The sequence below is a fragment of the Plasmodium malariae genome (genome assembly GCF_900090045.1).
Source record: "Plasmodium malariae genome assembly, chromosome: 7".
In the NCBI taxonomy this organism is placed as follows: Eukaryota; Apicomplexa; class Aconoidasida; order Haemosporida; family Plasmodiidae; genus Plasmodium; species Plasmodium malariae.
In genome coordinates this window covers 1,467,501-1,486,753 of record NC_041781.1, presented here as the reverse complement: position 1 = coordinate 1,486,753, position 19,253 = coordinate 1,467,501, and the positions used below count along the sequence as shown (strand labels likewise).

Sequence of the window (19,253 nt, the reverse complement as noted above, 5' to 3'; positions counted from 1 at the left end):
TACAATTTAAAAAAAAAATTCCTGAAGCAAAAATTTATCGTGCACATATTACTTAAGGAAAATATGTTTTTAAAAATAGATTTTCTTAATTTTAAGTGATAAAATGTTTTCTGTTTAATTAAAATAAATTTATTAAGAAAATTAACTACTGTATCATATGTTTGCTTTTTTTTTTTTTTTTTTTTTATATATTTTGTTTTTAAATATTCTCTTTTGTATTTTATTATTTAGTATTTTCCACACTTATATATATAATATTTTAATTTATCTTTGACATTCTTCTTTATAATTAAATATTTTTTTTTTTTTTTTTTTTGCTTTTTTGTTCTTTTTATTTATTTTATATATTTATATTGTAGAATGCATTATGTTAGTTTGTTTTTATCCTAATTCGTTTATTAATATTTTTTGCTAATTTGTTTTTTTGTCCTTCTTTCATATTTTTTTTTTTTTTTTATCCACCCATTTAGTTAAAGATTTATCCTATATTTTGTCCTTTTTTTTTATCTTTTTGTTCTTTTTTTTATCTTTTTATCCTTTTTTTCTTTAATTTTTACTATTTCATTTTTACTTTTACCTTTTTTGTCTCGTCAGATCATTGAAAAGTAATGACCTACCCATACATATGTGTTCATCTATATATGCTGTTAATTAACATTTATCTCTTTCACCCATCAGTTATATGTACATGTACATGTACATATATATATATATATATATATATATGTACTTATATGTATATCCTTGAGTGTCCCCTTTAGCATCATTTAAAAATAATTTTTTTTTCTCGTAAGTTTTTTATGTTAATTTGCTCCTTTATTTTTTCCTCTCCTCTCCTTTGTTTTGTTTTTTTTTTTTTTCATCATTTTTGTTTACTTTCATATTGTTCCTCATTTGTTGTTTCTTTTCTTATTTTTTGTTGTTATTTGTAAAGGATTTTTCTTTTCGTGCATTTGCCATTTAAAACAAGGTACAGAGGAACTTATATCGACTTTTAAAATTTATATGAACAGGCGGTATACAAAGTATGTTAACATTTTTTCTTCCCATTTCCCAAGAACTGTGGTGCATGGTTAAGAAAAACAAATTAAGGAAAAACAGTTAAAGTGAAATTAAATAGTGAGAAGAAAAAAATAGAACAAAATAGAGCATAACGAAATAAATTATGGCAAAATAAAACAGAACAGAATGAAAAATGATGTAAAACGTAGAATTACACGTAACATATTGTACATAAAAAAAAACAAAAAATATACGAATAAAAAAAATAAAAGAACAGGACGCATGTATATATATGCATAAAAGATGAAATATTCAGGCTCGACATATATGAATATATGAATATATTCATATATGAATATATACATATATATATATATAAACATGTATGAGCATATAATTTAACGGTACATTTAGCGAATTATGAGAAACAAACATAGATTATGGTAAATCTGAAGCAAGTGCATACATACATACATAATTATATTTATCCTTTAAAAGATTTAATATAAAAAATAAAAAAAAAAAAAAAAAGTAAAAATTTTCTTTAAAAATTATGAGCGTTCAGAAAAATTGCAACATAGATGATAAGAATTATTTCATGCAAAAAAAAAAAAAAAAAAAAAAAAATATATACATACATAGGGATATATGTACACATATACATATAAACATATATATATATTTAATTATAAAAACACGCATGTTCACAATTTAACGAAATTGTGTTTACGCACGAATAAATAAATATTATATACACATATATTTACAAACACACATATATTTACAAACACACATATATTTGCAAACACATATGTATATGTACATATACATATATATATATATGTACACACGTGCATATATATATATATATATACGCTGTTTCTCCCCTTGCGTGTCTCGCGTTCGTCACCTGCCGAAGAAATGAAGAGAAACAGAAATGACTCCCGCCAATTTAGTTTGTACAAAAACAAATATATAATAACAGGCGTGACTATACTATCGTTTCTTCTTATGTTTCAGTACAAGTATCATGAAGTACTGACAGTTTATGAAGATAATGTAAAATTTACACAAAGTTGTAAATTATTTTTGGCTCGTTTATTATTTGGGAGAACTAGAAGTCGAATTGCTGGAAAAATTTTTAAGATACAAATTCCACAAACATATCGTTTATATGTATACAACTCTTTAATTAATTATATGAATATAAATAAAGATGAGATAAAATATCCTATTGAGTCATATAAATCACTTGGTGATTTCTTTTCAAGATATATAAGAGAAGAAACAAGACCAATTGGTGATGTTAGTGAATATTCAGTAGTTAGTCCATGTGATAGTGAAGTAGTAGATTTTGGTGAATTAAAATCAGATTATCTTGAAAATGTAAAAGGAATAAAATTTCATGTTAAGACCTTTTTAGGAGCTAATTTTGAAAAGAAATATAAAGATGGAAATACAAGATTTTATTATGCTATATTTTATTTAAATCCCAAAAAATATCATCATTTTCATGCTCCTTTTAATTTTAAATATAAAGTAAGAAGACATATATCAGGTGAACTGTTCCCCTTATTTCAAGGTATGTTTAAAATTATTAACAACTTATTTAATATTAATGAACGAGTCATATTATCAGGAGAATGGACAGGTGGAAATATGTATTATGCAGCTATAAGTGCTTATAATGTTGGTAATATTAAAATTATAAATGATGAAGAATTATTAACAAATAATTTAAGAACACAGTTAAGTTATATGGGGGGAGATATTGATACGAAAATTTTTGATAATTATAAAAATTTTGAAGTTGGTGATGAAATAGGGGAATTTAAGTTAGGATCATCCATAATTGTAATTTTTGAAAATAAAAGCGATTTCATGTGGAGCATAAAGCCAAACCAAGTCGTATCAGTGGGCGAAAGGGTCGGTGGGGTTAACGAGATAGAGCAGCCAAAAAATATGTTCATTAAAATTAGGAGTTGAATCAGCAGAGGTAGCAAGTGGACCCCAAAAGTGGACCCCAAAAGTGTTACCCTGTTATCAATTGGTCATCTTTTGGATGACCCTACCAGCTACTAGTTGGTTTTCGCGTTTAATCTAGAGAAGATAGCGAAGTGAGAGCTTGCTTCGATCAACAGCAAAATGTTTTAATTTGTTTTAATGTGTACATGCATGCACGATAATTTTGTATTATATGTTACACCTTCATATGATGGCGTGTAAATATACGTGTATTGTTTATGTGTATATATATATGCATGCACATGTACATATATGCATGAGCGCGCACCTTTTAAATATGTGATATTATCACCCCCTCATATGTAAGATGTGTCCAATTTGCTAATTAAACATCTTGCTATTTATAGTTAATTTAATTAAATCTACTTTCAATTAACGTATGTCATTCACTCCTTCATTTCAGCGCAATTTATAAGCTGTTCCTTTGAGTTGATATTAGTGCATTCTCAATTTTAACATTAATACGTACATGCATACGTGTGTACGTTCATATATATATATATATATATATATATATATATATATATATATATATATTTATACATGTATATATGTATAAAAGAGCGGCATTCACGGGTATGCATATAACGCCTTTATATACTGAATTAACTCCGCGCATTCTTTTTTTGTCTTCCCCTTATTTCGATAAATGTTTAATTTACCTCCAATTGTTTTATGCTTACCTTTGAAATTTTTTTTTTTTTTTCTTAATTTTCCTCTAATATTCCACTAATTTGCTGCAATTTATATATACATATATTATATACAAAATAACATTAAACGATGTCCAATAAAAATATGAAAAACTGTTATTTTAAAATAAAATGCAAATATTTTATGTGCAGATAAAAAAATTATTTTCAACCTAAAAGCGAACATTCATTTTGCTTTGTTTTATGCTGTTTTTGCTTTATTTTATTTTTTTTTTTTTTTCCATAATATGTTTTAGTTATGTTCTGTACAAGCAAGGAAATTATTTAAGCATAATTTTTTGTGGGACGTGAAAGAATATTGCGGTATTTCTGTGCATATCACAAAAAAAGGGGGGGGGATAAAAACGGGTACGCACAAAAACATGTACACATGGGTACATACGAGTACATACACGTATGTATACATGTGCGTGTATATGAAAAAAAATACACACGTATATCTATCTATTATATATATATATATATATACATATACATACATATGTATACATACATATATATCTATACATGTATTTGCACTTAACTGTGCACATAATATGCAAGGGCACTAATGCCTCAATGGTCCATTTCAAAAAGACTTCACCTCCTCATTTATTTGTGCTAATTTAAAGAAGAAATGCTTTTTGGCTTTTCATTTCCCCACTTCCCTTGTAGAAACATTTGCCTATAGGTTACATTTCCTGTAGGCCATCGAACGTACTGATCATCATTATATAAACTCATATTCTCTTCAATTAAGTTTAAATCAAAAACATCATCTACATCAGGGTCATTAGGAAATGGATCATTTCCATCTGTCAATGAATATAACACACGCACGTGCATAAAAATTTGGTCGCATTCTCCACATCGATATAAAAAACCTTCTCTGCATCGAAAAAATAATGGGACGTGCTCATTTTCTCCAGTTCCACCTGTACAACAAACTACTCTTTCTGTGTGCACACTCGGCACTAAAACGGGGTTTTCAATGGTACCAAATGGACCAACAAATGGCGATGATTTAAGGTATTCATAAAACTCGAGTAACGCTAACATGTGCTCGTTGTCGGGATTCGCAATCTGTAAAAGGGAAAAAAAAGATAAATAGAAAATATATAAAAAAAAAAATAATAATAAATAAAAAAAAAAAAAATGAACTGTTCAGGTAAATACTGGAGGAACAAGCATCCGCATGAATGTACATGCACAGACACATTTATGGCAAGGTGGACATTCGTGTACAACGTAGATTGCTCAGACAGAAAATTATAACTTTGAACAAGGAAAAAACTCAAACATGCGTAAGTATGCGTGTAAGTATGTGTAAATGTACGCATATGTATGCATATATATACATATGTATACATATGTATACATATATATAATACATTTGTGCACATATTTGTGTATGCAAAATAACCTGCATGCCCATGTCAACGGCCAGCTGTTTGTACGATTTTTTAATTAATTTTTCGTAGTTAAGCAAATTGCTCTCACTTCTTATTTTCCAGTACCAATAACTTTGAATAAAGTCAAGTGATTTTTTATCTTTTTTTAAAATTTCATTTATATTATCGGGAAATGTATCCAGTGGTAGTTCATAGTCTTCTGGTAGGGTACGAGCGAAATGTAGGTACGTCCTCTTCTGCACATTATTTACCAATCCAGTGTATTCCTTTTTATATAACTTATTGTACCTGAGCTTATCACATAAAATAAAAAAATTTCTTCTCCCTAAATGGTCAACATTCTTTCGTAAAAATTTTTTTATTGTGTTACTCCATATCATTTTAGTTTAACCACGAATTCAAGATAAACAAAAAATAAAAAAACAATAAAATTATCAAGTGTACATGTGGACATGTTCACATGTGCATCTTTCTGCTTCAAGTTGTATCTTTGTAAGAAAAGGGAATGCCCCTACTAATATAGAGCATATGCAAAGATACAATAACTGGGCAAGTATTAAAAACCCACTAATGCAGGTATTTAAAGTGATACCCGTTACTAGCAAAAATGATCTTCTTTTATACAATATGGGTACTATAATATAATCTTATAATCGAAGGAAAAGGTTATATGATCATTATATATAGTATTTTTTTATCTTTTTTTTTTTTTTTTAAGTTATTTCCAGTGACAAATTTTATAATGCGTTTTTAATTTTCGAATATTTCCCAACAAGAAAAACATTTTAACAGTGCGTAAAATGAAAGGGTATAGTTCGTGTGTGTTGCACAAAAATAAAAAAAAAAAATTTATTAAATAAATAACACTAAAGAAGAATTCATATCAAAAAAGTTTCAAAAGGAATGTACATTTAATTGGGCGAAAATGCTTTCACGAAAAAAAGGAAAAAGGAAAAATGGAAAAATGGAAAAAATAAAAAAGGAAAAAGGAAAAAGGAAAAAGGAAAAAGGAAAAAGGAAAAAAAAGGAAAAAGGAAAAATGGAAAAAGGAAAAAGGAAAAAGGAAAAATGGAAAAAGGAAAAATGGAAAAAGGAAAAAGGAAAAAGGAAAAATGGAAAAAATAAAAAAAGAAAAAACTCGTAAAAATGCAACAACACAGTGATGTACTCTGCGCGAATAATTTGCGCTACTTTCAACTTTATAGTTAAAACAAAAAAAAAAAAAAAAAAAAAAAAAAAAAAATATATATATATATATATATATATATATGTAATGCATACAAGATCTTAGAGCATATACATTTCCTTCATGTTTCTTACGCATTCAAATAAGCGTATTCTCATTTGCGCGCATTAACATAAAAGCATGTGGTAAACGTTAACATTTAGAATTTTTTGAAGAATGTGTAAGATAATAATATATTATGATGGCACTAATCGTTTTTATCAAAATATGCGTGGCGACAAATGGTGAAAACAACTGAAGAAAAATTTGAAAAAATTGCGCATCCTTTTTACCGTTCATTATTTACCATTCACTGTTTACATTTACTCATTCACATTCACTTCGACAAATGAGAGTAGCACTATAGTCAGGGACAACTTTCTTGAGCTCTTAATCCTTTTGCTTCGTCTGACTGTATAAGTTATAGCCGTATTGTTCATATGTTTTTCCCTTTTTTTTTTTTTTTTTTTTTTTTTTTGTAACAGAAAAATATGAAAACGAATTTTTAGGGAGACTAGTGTAAACGATTTGTTTTATAAGCACATGTGAAGAAATAGCGAATTATATTTTAAATTTAGAAAAAAAAAAAAAAAAAAAAAAATACAAAGCAGTGAACACCTATTTTTTTGGCCTTTTACTTTTTTGGTTAAGTTACTGCTTAGAACTGAGATTTTTTTGTTTCATTTATAAACACATTGAACCATTTCGCTCATCCTATTTGCTGCATATTTTTATTTACTCATTTTTCGATCAAGTTGCTTTATTTTATATATGGCATATTGCCGCTATATTTGCTATTCAGCTTATCTTTTGTCACACATACCTTTATCGAATCTTCTTTTCTTCTACATTTTTCACTTACTTTTTCGTTTTTCGTTCATCCCCCTTTTTTTTTTTTGTGGACGAATTAAAACCAAAGCATATGATGTACCAAGGAAAAACTTTTGTGGAGTCAACAAATTTGAACTTTTTTTTTTTTTTTTTTTTTGAATCACCTTCGTTTATATATATACGAGACAGCTATCCTTGCTTTCAAAATTTTTATTTGTTTTATTAAATAATATTGATGAGAGTACAACTGGGTACACAGGCGTTTATTTTAGACAAACGATAAAAAAAAATATAAAAAATAAAAAAAGAAGAGGAAACGTAAGAAAAGGAAAGAAAGGAAATTATAGTAATAACTAATAAATAACAAATAGTAAATAAATAATAATAGCAATTACAAATTCATGTGCTTATTTTATTCGTTTGAGAATATGGACCTACAAGACACACCCCTCCATAGTAATCGAAACTGATTGCACGTACACAGCGCAGCCCTGAAGGGGCTTTTTTTCGCCCGCCCCCCATAGTATACATACACATATATGTACTCCTACACGTACGCATATATATGTACTCCTACACGTACTCATATATACGTGCACCTACAAGTACGCATATATGTATAGCTTTACGTAATCCTACATGCACACCTGTACACATGCCCATACCACGCTCCCCCCTTTAGTGAAGAGGGAAATAATGAACTCCACTTATCTTGAAAAACAAATATACATTTTAAAGAAATGTCAATTACTGGAAGAAAAAGAAGTAAAGCGATTATGTAACGCGGCAAAGGTGCTACTAATAAAGGAAGAAAATATTAGAAATGTAAATATACCAGTAATCATATGCGGAGATATACATGGCCAGTTTCATGATTTAACTGAACTCTTTAACATAGGTAATGAATTACCATATATTAATTATATATTTTTAGGTGACTACGTAGATAGAGGTAAATATAGCATAGAAACATTTTTATTATTATTAGCATTAAAGTTAAGGTATCCTGACCAAATAACTTTAATAAGAGGAAATCATGAGAGTAGACAAATTACTGAAGTGTACGGTTTTTATGATGAATGCATAAAAAAATATGGTTCAGTTAATGTATGGAAATACTGTACCGATGTTTTTGATTATCTTTCAGTCGGTGCTTTAATTGAAAATAATTATTTTTGTATACATGGAGGATTATCACCATCTTTTAATAAAATTGATGAATTAAGAGAAATAAAAAGATTTCAAGAAATTCCAAGATATGGTTCTTTATGTGATATTATGTGGTCAGATCCATCTGATAAAAATGGATGGGATAAAAGTCCAAGAGGTGCAGGACATTTATTTGGACCTGACATTGTACAGAAATTCTGTTATGTTAATAATATTGAAATTATTGCTAGAGCACACCAACTTGTTATGGAAGGATACAAATGGTGGTTTGATAAAAAGTTAATCACTATATGGTCAGCTCCAAATTATTGCTATCGATGTGGAAATATAGCTAGCATAATGGAAATTGATGAAAACTCATCCTTTCAGTTTAAATGTTTCGGTCCATCCACTATTGAAAACGCTGCAAACGAATTTGTTAAGAAGCAGCCACCTATATACTTCTCCTGAAGGGGTGGAGGAGGCACCACGCGTGAACAGTCCAGCATGTGTATGTACACGGGCATATGGGCATACGTGCATACATGCATATGTGCGCTCGTGTGTTCATTTTTATATTTATATATATCTATATTTTTATATATCTATATTTTTTTATATCTATATTTTTATATATCTATATTTTTTTTTTTTGAAATGCCAATTCAGTCACTGCCACACTATTGGGCACTGCTTCTTTTTATAATTTCATAACGCAGAATTTTATGATTTTGTTATTTCATATTTTGTAGTCATACAGTTTTGTATTTTTTTTTTTTTTTTTTTTTTTTTTTTGTCTTATTTCCACACCTTTTAAAAGCAAAGCTCATAAATGATAGCAATTTGAAAATAAAATTTGCGTAAACTTTAGCTAATATTATTTTCATTCATTCATTCGTTCTTTCTTTCATTCTTTTTTTTTTTTTTTTTTTTTTCTCGTTATTATATTTTTACAATTTAAAAAGTAAAAATTCATTTTGCATATTGTTACAAAGGCTCATTAAATAAAACATAAACAAAAAAATGCAAAGGGGGTAGGGATGGAAGAAAAAAAAAAAAAAAAAAAAAGGAAATTCATTTTTAAACGTGAAAGACTTTTTTCAAGTAATTAACATAGGGATAATTTAATTAACCAAGGACGTTGGAAAAAATAGGAAGTATTAGTAAAACTTACAATGCTTGAATGAATGTATGCAGAAATAAAGGGGAGTCAATATGTGCGTAAGGGGGAAAGAAAAGAAGCAAATGCTATTAGATATACCATTGTATATGTCCCTGTATGTGTCATTATACGTACCGCTGCATATACCATTATATAAATGTGCACATGAGAAATTCACTTAGGACTGTATTTTCCTCTGCAGCGTATTTACATTTAACTTATTGTAAAAACGCATCCGAACATTTTAGTAACAGATTTATTTCTCCCATACCTCATAAAATATTTCCTTTTTTTTCAATCATAATCGCGCAAAAACTTTGTGCTGACAAGGCAAACATGTGGGAAGCGCGTAGGTACGCATTCACATACATACATACATACATATATTCATGTGTTCGCATATACTTATATACAAGCATACCCCCGTTCGTGCGCCCCCTCGCAGGACCGCTCAGTTGATGGTGTCAAACTTATGCAACTTCTTCCTCCATAGGTTATACTTTGCTTGAAATTTCGCATTCGTTATGTTTTCATATGCGTTAGGAGTACATGGATCATCAGCCATTCTTTCTTCATATTTCACACGCTTCACATAGTTCTTATATTCCTTTGTCGATTTACCTACAGCTATTTCTTTTAAGCGACTATTGACTCTGTTACTATTTACACAGTGCAAAGGTTCACTGGCATGGTTTCTTATATCACCTAAATAGTTAATAAAATTATTACTGAAATTATTAAACTTCTCTAAATTAATATTGTTGTTCATATTTTTTTTGTGAGAATATAAGAAATTGTTGGCACCTTGCATATTTAATAAAGTAGAGTTTATGTCCTCTTGTTCTTTTACAACTTGAGCATAATTGTTTATGTGTAACTCTGTTAAATTTTTTTTGTTTTCTTTATTATATACATTATCATCATAAAAGTTTATTCTGTTCATTCCATTCGTGTATGTACCTTCCTCTTTAGGTATATTTTGACTCATTTGTTGCTTCAACTTGTTTTTTACTTTCTTGGACGGGTTCATTGGGATGTTATTATCGTCCAGGGTTATATCATGAGATAATGTGCAGTTAAACTTCGAAATACTGTTTTCGGTATTTACATTTCTGTCTTTTCTCTTCTTACCATTAGCTGTTGTACATGTCTTTTCACAAGAGGTCTTACTTAACAAATTACACATTTTTCCATTAACTGTTGATAATTTTTTATTTTCCTTTTCAGTTTTTGAATTAGAAGGTAAGTTTATTATTTGCTGATCTTTGCTCTCCTTTATAATTTTATTTTTAATTTTGTTTTCTTCTTTTTTGTTTACAATATATTTGGAAAAAAAAGAATTTTTTAATTCCTTTTTATCCATCTGCACATTCACAATTTTTTTATTCTTCTTATGGGATTTAGGAAAAGCGGCTGAATTGGGTGAGTTGGGGAAATTGGCTAAAAGGGACGAACTGGGCATATTGATCGCATTGGTCGCATTGGTCGCATTGTTCGCATTGGTCGCACTGGTCGCATTGGTCACATTGGCCTTATTGACCATATTGGTAGTATTGGTCGTATTTGACGGACTTTTTTTTTTTTTTTTTTTTTTCCCTATTTTATTTCTACTATCATTTACATTACTATTACTTTCAATTTTGAGTAAATTACCAGAATTTTTATTGTACCTTGAAAGGACAATTTTTTTTTTTTCCGTTTTCCTCTCCTCCTTTTCCTCCTTCTCCTTCTCTTCCCTTATTTTCCCCCCTTTATGTTCACTTCCTTTGCTAGCTAGATTAGCCGCACGTATCTGACCTGTATCGCTAATATGATCAACCTCACTAGTTTGACCATTTTGCGTAACTATCCCTGCTTTTCTCACCCCATCCTCCCCTATGTCTACTTTTGCCTCAGTATTATTATCATCATATACATTTTTCACATTATATACCATATTAACATTACTCACTCCATTCACATTACTTACTCCATTCTGACCATGCACACCTTCCGCTTCACCTTGCATGTTAATACCAGTGTAGCAATTTTCCCCCTTCACACACTCACTTTTATGTAATAATCCTCGTTCATCCTTGCTAACATGTTCTTCTTTTTTCAATCCACAGTGTACAATTTCCTTTTCGTTATTATAAGACTCCCTAGTACTATCCTTATTCATCATAACCTTTGCACCGTCAGAAGAAGCGTCTACCATTTTGTCCTTTTTATCTGCAATGCACATGTTTTTTATTTTTAAATTTATTCCTATATTACTATTGTCTAGATCTGCATTGTATGAATTTAAAAAACTGCTATTCAAGTCATTTTCTTTGTTGTAGAGAAATTTCTTTTTTTTCAATTTTTCATTAATTTCGTCGTTGTTGGTGACTGAGTGAGAAAAGTCTGACCAATAGTATAAAAAAAAAAAAAAAAAAAAAATTATGAACAGTACATAAAAAAAGGAAAATAAAACGAATAAGTTAATACGTATGTATAATTTAAAAGGGAATAATAATAGTTAAAAGTGTTTACAAACATTGAACAACTGCATTTCATTTTGTAGATTAAAAATTAAAGATTGTATCAACATCTTCGTAAGACACGGGTAAGGAGAAGTGGGGAAAAAAAAAAAAAAAATTAAACTATGATTAAACAACATAAGCAGTTTTAATTATATACTATCCAAAAAGAAAAAAATGCATCCATAAGAAGGTATGATTTCTTTCTTTCTTTCTCTTTTTTTTTTTTTTTTTTTTTTTCTTTACTTGACTCGCTTGACAGAAGATCTACCCATCTGATAGTAGACATTTTTTTTTCAATAATAAGATTTTAATTCCGCTTTGTTACAACTGATATGCTGCTTTCGCGTTTGCTTTATCTTTTGCTTTTGATATTACTTTTCTTTTTATTTTTCCCTTTATATTTGCTCTTCTTAATTTCGCTCTCAATCTTCTTTTAAGTCTGACTCCCGCTTTTGTAATTTTTACTTTGCAAGTCTTAATGCGAAAATTATTTATTATAAATATGGAAGAAAAATTTGTACAAATATGTTCACAAGAATTGATGTAAAAAAAAAAAAATAAAAAGATACAAAACAGAATGTACTTACATTAGCTTATTCCCAAGGTTAAATGAAAAATGGTAATAATAAATACTTTACGTCGTAATTTTTTTTTTTTTTTTTTTTTTTTTTTTTTTATTCCAACAAAGTGATATATACTTTTGCGTAATTTTCAAATAAAAAAAATTGGTTGTTAATGAACAAAACGATTAAAGATAATTTAAGAGAATAAAAAATTTAAAGAGGGAAGAAGCGGTCGTAATATGTGCGTACGTAGGGTTGTGGTAAAATATACGTAAATACAAACATACGTGCATACATGCGTACATATATGCATACAGACGTATATACACGTACATAAAAACATACATATATGTACATGCGCATAATATGTACCCGTTAGTACTCAACGTAAAGAATTACTACACAGTCAAAACTGTTGTAAATCAGCACGTGCTAATTATTGAATATTCACTGACGTTCACATACATATATATAAATACAAGCACATGCTTGTTCCCCCTGCACACGAAATGTAATATACGTACATACGTTTAATATGAGATTTACTTAACTAATTTGTTCTACAAAAAATGGCACACGCGCATATTCATGCGCATATTTCCGCGCACATTTGCTTTCCTTTTTGAGAGCATAAAAAAAAAGAGTATACATACATACATACATACATACCATAAATAAAAAGTGAATAAATACATACAGAGTCGTCTTCGAATGATAAACCTTGGTAAAATACATAAGTATACGCATATACACATACACATATATTATATATATATACGTATATATGTATATATGAATATATCACAATTTTATTAGCAAAATTGAAGTATTTTTTTTTTTTTTTTTTTTTAAATGAAACAAAAGATACATATATTACATTTACAATTATAATATTTAAAGAAAAAGATGAACAATTAACTAGCTAATATTTTATTGTCATCATATTATTATTATTTTATTTTCTTACATTTAAAATGAACATGTTAACGCAAGTGTATGCAAACAGGCGTGTGTATATGTATGCATGCATATTTGAAATTTTTTAAAATAGATTTGGAGCACTTGCACATAAACAATTGTAAAAATGAAATGATAACTTGAAATAATGACCTCTTGAAGTGAAGATACAAACAAAAAGAGATGTATGAAATAAACGCAAACTTATAGCATGTAAAGAAAATTTCATCTTAAATATGTTATGCTAAATGTGTAATTTTGGAGATAATTTCTTTTGTTTGATCGTTAGTGTAATTGCTATCTGGTTAATCTAGTTTTTTTTCTTCTTTCGTTTTTTGCACTTTTCACATTTAACCATTTACTATTCATTATACATTTTACTTTTTTATCTTTTTTTTTTTTATCAATTTTGATAGCAAAACAATCCATCTTTCATTTGCAAAATTCTGGGTTTCTAGAGGCACACATAAAGTAATATACAAAATAACCCAAGCAACATATTCGAAAAATAAAATAAAATAAAATAAAATAATACTGCTTCATTTAAGCTATTTCCTTTTGAACTTTATTTTAATATTAAATGGACATTAGACATGTGATATTAAATATAAAAAAAATTTATTTTTCATCCTTTTGGTTTAGTTTCATTCGTAGTTCATTAAAATACACACGTTTTCAAACTACTATGAAAATGTATATATATAAATATATATATAATACACATTTTTATCAAATTTTTTTTTTTTTTTTTCGAAAAACCTCAATAACGATATAGTGAAGGAATACATATTAATAATCGACAAAAAAGTAAAAGGAACCCTAAACTTAAAGAGAAACTTACTGTTATAAAGTTACGACTGTTTTTTTGTTTGTCTGTTTAATTTTTCTTTATTTTCCTTCTTTTTCTGCTGTTCCGTTTTTCCTTTTCTTTTTTTTACATTTTAAATTATGAAGAAGATTGTCTATGTTTATCATTCTTTGTAAAAAACCATTTCAGCATAAAATCTCATCAGCTATAACATTTCAAATGTTTTATCAGTAGTCCCTCAATATAAATACTATATATGTAAAATAATTTTAATTTTTCTTCTATTCTCAATATGTAGGAAAATAAATTAGCTTATTGTTCATTTCTATCTATTACTATTTATTACATGTTTTCTTTTTTTTTTTCATTAAATTGTTTCCTGAGAAAAATAAGCAAGGAATGATTTTGGACGTACGTACATATATATATATATATATATATATATATATATATATATATATGTATATACTCTTATGTGTGCACAGTATATATTCATACGCACGTATTATATGTGCATATATAGCATACTACATATTCTCGACATTTTTATATATAACATGTTTTATATAATAAACGAAAAGCCCAATGAACTCTGCGATTATTAGAAAAATAATTTTTAGCAAAGACTGATTAATGAGATAAAAAGGAGAAAGTGGAGGTTGGAAGAATTTAAAAAATAAAAAAAATAGTAAAATAATAAAGTAGTAAAATAATAAAGTAGTAAAATAATAAAGTAGTAAAATAATAAAGTAGTAAAATAATAAAGTAGTAAAATAATAAAGTAGTAAAATAATAAAGTAGTAAAATAATAAAGTAGTAAAATAATAAAGTAATAAAATAGTAAAATAATAAAATAGTAAAATAATAAAGTAGTAAAATAATAAAGTAGTAAAATAATAAAGTAGTAAAATAATAAAATAGTAAAATAATAAAATAGTAAAAGAATAAAGTAGTAAAATAATAAAATAGTAAAATAATAAAGTAGTAAAATAAAATAATAAAAAATAGAACACACGAAATAGAAAATACAAAGTATAAAATAGAAAACACAAAATACAAACATAGGAACACAAGCAAGAACAGCTTCGAACTTCGTTACATCAATCAGCAGCTTAATTTTCCGTAATAAAGAAAGTTATTTTTGTTTTAAAAAAATTTTCTTAACATATATAAATAAAACTGTGATTGCAAGAATGAACGATACAGACAAGTTTCAGGTAATTTTTAGTAACATCCTGTTATAACTTAAAACCAAAGTGGTTACACATTTTAAATAAAAGAATAATTTTTTTTTTTTTTTTTTTTTTTTCTTCACACACATTGTTTTGTTTTCTTTGCATACGACCATTTTCTATCCTTGTTCTTGCAATTTTACTTCTATATTTAATTTTACATTTACTTTTACATTTACTTTTACATTTACTTTTACATTTACTTTTACATTTACTTTTTTTTTTTTCTATTTTTTCCCTCCTTTTTACTTCTTTCCTTTTTTGAGGAAAATATAAATATAAAAATAAATGAACAAAATATACATTCATACAGGAGGAGTTTGATGTTGAGCTGATGGAAGAAATAGGAAAACAAGTAATTTATCCTGTTTAATACTTAACAGTGTCTACCTGTTTTCATCTGTCGACATGTCTACATAATTATTTGCATTTGTAAACGTTAACTTTTATGAAATTCTCTCCGAAATGCGCACATGTGTACTCACCCTTTTGATTTTTTTTTTAAAGACGATTTCGCAGTTTCTCGAAAAAATTTACTACAAAGAAGAAAAAACAAATTTCTGGGTGTCCCAAATTTTGGACACAACCTTGAAGGAGTTGTCTAAATTAAACAAGCCATTTAAATATGTTGGTAACAAATTGTTTTATATAAATATGTAATTAGATAGTTAGTTAAATATATAATAGTGGTATATTAAGGAACATTATCACCAGATTAAATAGTACATAAACGCTACAGAGAAAAACTCCAAAATTGCAAAGCTTCAAAATAATAAAAGTCGATCATTCTTTTGTATCATAAAGTATGCATTTTACAAACAGTTAATGGATCTAGTAGACCATCTTAATATGCATATAATAATTTATTTTCCTGTTTTAGTAAAGTTAAATTGTCAAAGAAAAAAAAAAAAAGCTAGCTATTATGTGGTCATCAAAACATTTTTATTTTTTTTTTTATTTTTATTTTATTTTTTTTTTTTTTTCGTTTTAACAAAATAGCTACCTGCATATTAATGGAGAAAAACGGATCCCCTCTAACAACATCGAATGTTTGCTTATGGGACGAAAATTCAGACGGTTTGTATTACATGACGAAGGAAACAAATAAGCAACAAAAGAGCATAAGACAGTGAATAATAATGAGAAACATGAATAATGAGAAACATGAATAATGAGAAACATGAATAATGAGAAACATGAATAATGAGAAACATGAATAATGAGAAACATGAATAAGGAAAAATGAAAAATGAAAAATGAAAAAAATAAATAATATGACACGTGCACATGCATGTTTATGCATTCTAACGAGGGTTTCCTAGTGAACACTCTTACCAATGCTAATCTCTATGGGCCAACGCATACACATATGCATACTTACAATTGACAAAAGGGAAAATTTTATTTGTTTTTTTCGTTTAATTATAAGTCTATTTTTTAAAAACTTTTTTACTTTTTCGTTTCATATTTCTTAATTTTTTTTATTTTTTTTTATTTTTATATATATTCCTGTTTTCCTTTTCATTTTGTAGGCCTCTGTAGTGTTCAGATGGGCAATGAAACATTGGACTGTATTCTTTGTATATATGCAATAAAAACATGAAAATATTATTTAGCAAAAGTGTAATTCTGGGAAATTTCCCAGCGTTCGTAGGAATTTAATACATATACATGCATACATATATACACGTATGTATGCATGTACATATACGTATATATATAACATCATGTTAATATTGCATTTTAATTTTTTTTTTTTTTTTTTTTTTTTTTTTTGAAATAACACCTGTCTATGTGCACATATGTGTGTATATATAAATATATACACGCACATACATACGTGCATACGTACATGCATACATACATACGTGCATACGTACATGCATACATACATACGTGCATATATACATACGTGCATATATACATGCATACATACATATATACGCACATATATACGTACTTATATTATTACACGCGTAACTTTAAACTTTTTCACACCAAAAAATTTCCCTCTTAAAGCAAGTGTTTACATTTTTGCAGCACACGCGATAAACATTAGAAACAATAATTTTAATGTAGAAAATTGGAAAATAAGAACAACAAAACCTACTCATAGTGATTTTATAATTTTTACATTTCTGTTTTACTGCTTTGTGAAAAGCTTATTTATGTACAGATACCATAAGCAGAAATGAGACCAAATGCTATTGTAAAAGAATAACATAAAAAAAAAAATAAAAGCATAAATAAAAGAATACAATAAAGGAATAACATAAAGGAATAACATAAAGGAGTAACATAGAGGAGTAACATAGAGGAGTAACATAGAGGAGTAACATAAAGGAGTAACATAAAGGAGTAACATAAAGGAGTAACATAAAGGAGTAACATAAAGGAGTAACATAAAGGAGTAACATAAAGGAGTAACATAAAGGAGTAACATAAAGGAGTAACATAAAGGAGTAACATAAAGGAGTAACATAAAGGAGTAACATAAAGGAGTAACATAAAGGAATAAAATAAAAGAATAAAATAAAAGAATAAAGAAATAAGAAAAAATGTATATACCCAATTTAACAAAACAAAAAAAAAAAAATTAACAGACATACAGGCGGATATGCATACAATTAAATAACTACATGCTTGGCACTTTTTAGAATATACAAAAGTCAAAAAAATGGATGAACTTTATGAGCATTTAAAAATAATCGATTATAGCTTAATATGCTTTTTAAACAAATACAGAATTATACATAAGTATATAAAATACATATTAGACATATTTGTAAATGTAATAGATGAATACAATAGGTTAATACATAAAATTATATGTGTCTACAAACAAAATATTTACAACTCCGTTCATAATAATTTTACCGAGTTTAAAAATAATGAAGAGAAACAAAGAGAGCAGGTAAAAACGTAACTAATACAGCGTGTCATGCTTTCATTTTAGGGGTTATATAACCATATGCGTGTATACATACTCCTGCGTACATGTTTGTATGTTGGTATGTACAAACGTTTGTTAAAGGTGTACGGTCGTATGCTAGCTTACAAGAGGCACATTCGTTTTTTTATTTTACGTATTTTACTTTTTTTACTTTATTTTACTTATTTTACTTTATTTTACTTTTTTTACTTTATTTTACTTATTTTACTTTATTTTACTTATTTTACTTTATTTTACTTATTTTACATTATTATACTTATTTTATTTTATTTTACTTTATTTTACTTATTTTACTTTATTATACTTATTTTACATTATTATACTTATTTTATTTTATTTTACTTTATTTTACTTATTTTATTTTATTTATTTTTTTTTTTTCCCACCCCTCCTCTACCGAAATAAATTAAGTTCATATGAATCCCTAAACACATAAAAAAAGCTTCAAAATGGCAAAATTATATTTCACTACTTATCATACAAAAATTACGTCAAAATACAAATTCATCGTCAAAATTTATTCTTTCATTTTTGTAAGGATAAAAATATATCAGAGATAAAGGAAAATTTAAAAAGAGCCACAAAACTCACAAAAACGAACCTAAAATTTAAAGGGGAGAAGGATGAACAACGGGTAGGGGGAAGTTCCACAGGGGACATGGCACCTGCATAAATGTACATACATACATACATATATACATATATATACATATATATATATATACATATATACATACA

The 19,253-nt window shown here is 27.2% G+C and overlaps 6 protein-coding genes across 6 annotated transcripts in view; 4 read left to right on the top strand and 2 right to left on the bottom strand.

The window, feature by feature from the left end:
• Positions 1-1,923: 1,923 nt before the first annotated feature.
• Positions 1,924-2,988, top strand: PSD (phosphatidylserine decarboxylase; the record flags this gene model as incomplete). The annotated part of the gene is made up of 1 exon (XM_029004147.1): positions 1,924-2,988. One exon carries the CDS (start codon positions 1,924-1,926, stop codon positions 2,986-2,988), a length of 1,065 nt encoding a protein of 354 aa, XP_028860864.1.
• A 1,352-nt stretch (positions 2,989-4,340) lies between these two features.
• Positions 4,341-5,511, bottom strand: COX5B (cytochrome c oxidase subunit 5B, putative; the record flags this gene model as incomplete). Its single annotated transcript, XM_029004146.1, has 2 exons — positions 4,341-4,802; positions 5,143-5,511. 2 exons carry the CDS (start codon positions 5,509-5,511, stop codon positions 4,341-4,343), a joined length of 831 nt encoding a protein of 276 aa, XP_028860863.1.
• A 2,372-nt stretch (positions 5,512-7,883) lies between these two features.
• Positions 7,884-8,807, top strand: PPP4 (serine/threonine protein phosphatase 4, putative; the record flags this gene model as incomplete). The annotated part of the gene is made up of 1 exon (XM_029004144.1): positions 7,884-8,807. One exon carries the CDS (start codon positions 7,884-7,886, stop codon positions 8,805-8,807), a length of 924 nt encoding a protein of 307 aa, XP_028860862.1.
• A 1,142-nt stretch (positions 8,808-9,949) lies between these two features.
• PmUG01_07039100 (conserved Plasmodium protein, unknown function) lies at positions 9,950-12,288 on the bottom strand (the record flags this gene model as incomplete). The annotated part of the gene is made up of 2 exons (XM_029004143.1): positions 9,950-11,868; positions 12,246-12,288. 2 exons carry the CDS (start codon positions 12,286-12,288, stop codon positions 9,950-9,952), a joined length of 1,962 nt encoding a protein of 653 aa, XP_028860861.1.
• Positions 12,289-15,523: 3,235 nt separating this feature from the next.
• On the top strand, positions 15,524-17,165 carry PmUG01_07039000 (dynein light chain, putative; the record flags this gene model as incomplete). The annotated part of the gene is made up of 5 exons (XM_029004142.1): positions 15,524-15,547; positions 15,876-15,917; positions 16,070-16,193; positions 16,562-16,639; positions 17,095-17,165. The coding sequence occupies 5 exons, from the start codon at positions 15,524-15,526 to the stop codon at positions 17,163-17,165; spliced, it is 339 nt and encodes a 112-aa protein (XP_028860860.1).
• A 1,074-nt stretch (positions 17,166-18,239) lies between these two features.
• PmUG01_07038900 (conserved Plasmodium protein, unknown function) overlaps positions 18,240-19,253 on the top strand; it is a gene marked incomplete at both ends in the record, with an annotated part of 4,599 nt that continues 3,585 nt past the window's right edge. Inside the window, 2 exons of the mRNA XM_029004141.1 lie at positions 18,240-18,476; positions 19,054-19,149. Coding sequence (XP_028860859.1) covers positions 18,240-18,476; positions 19,054-19,149 — 333 coding nt within the window. The remainder of the gene's footprint in view (positions 18,477-19,053; positions 19,150-19,253) is intronic.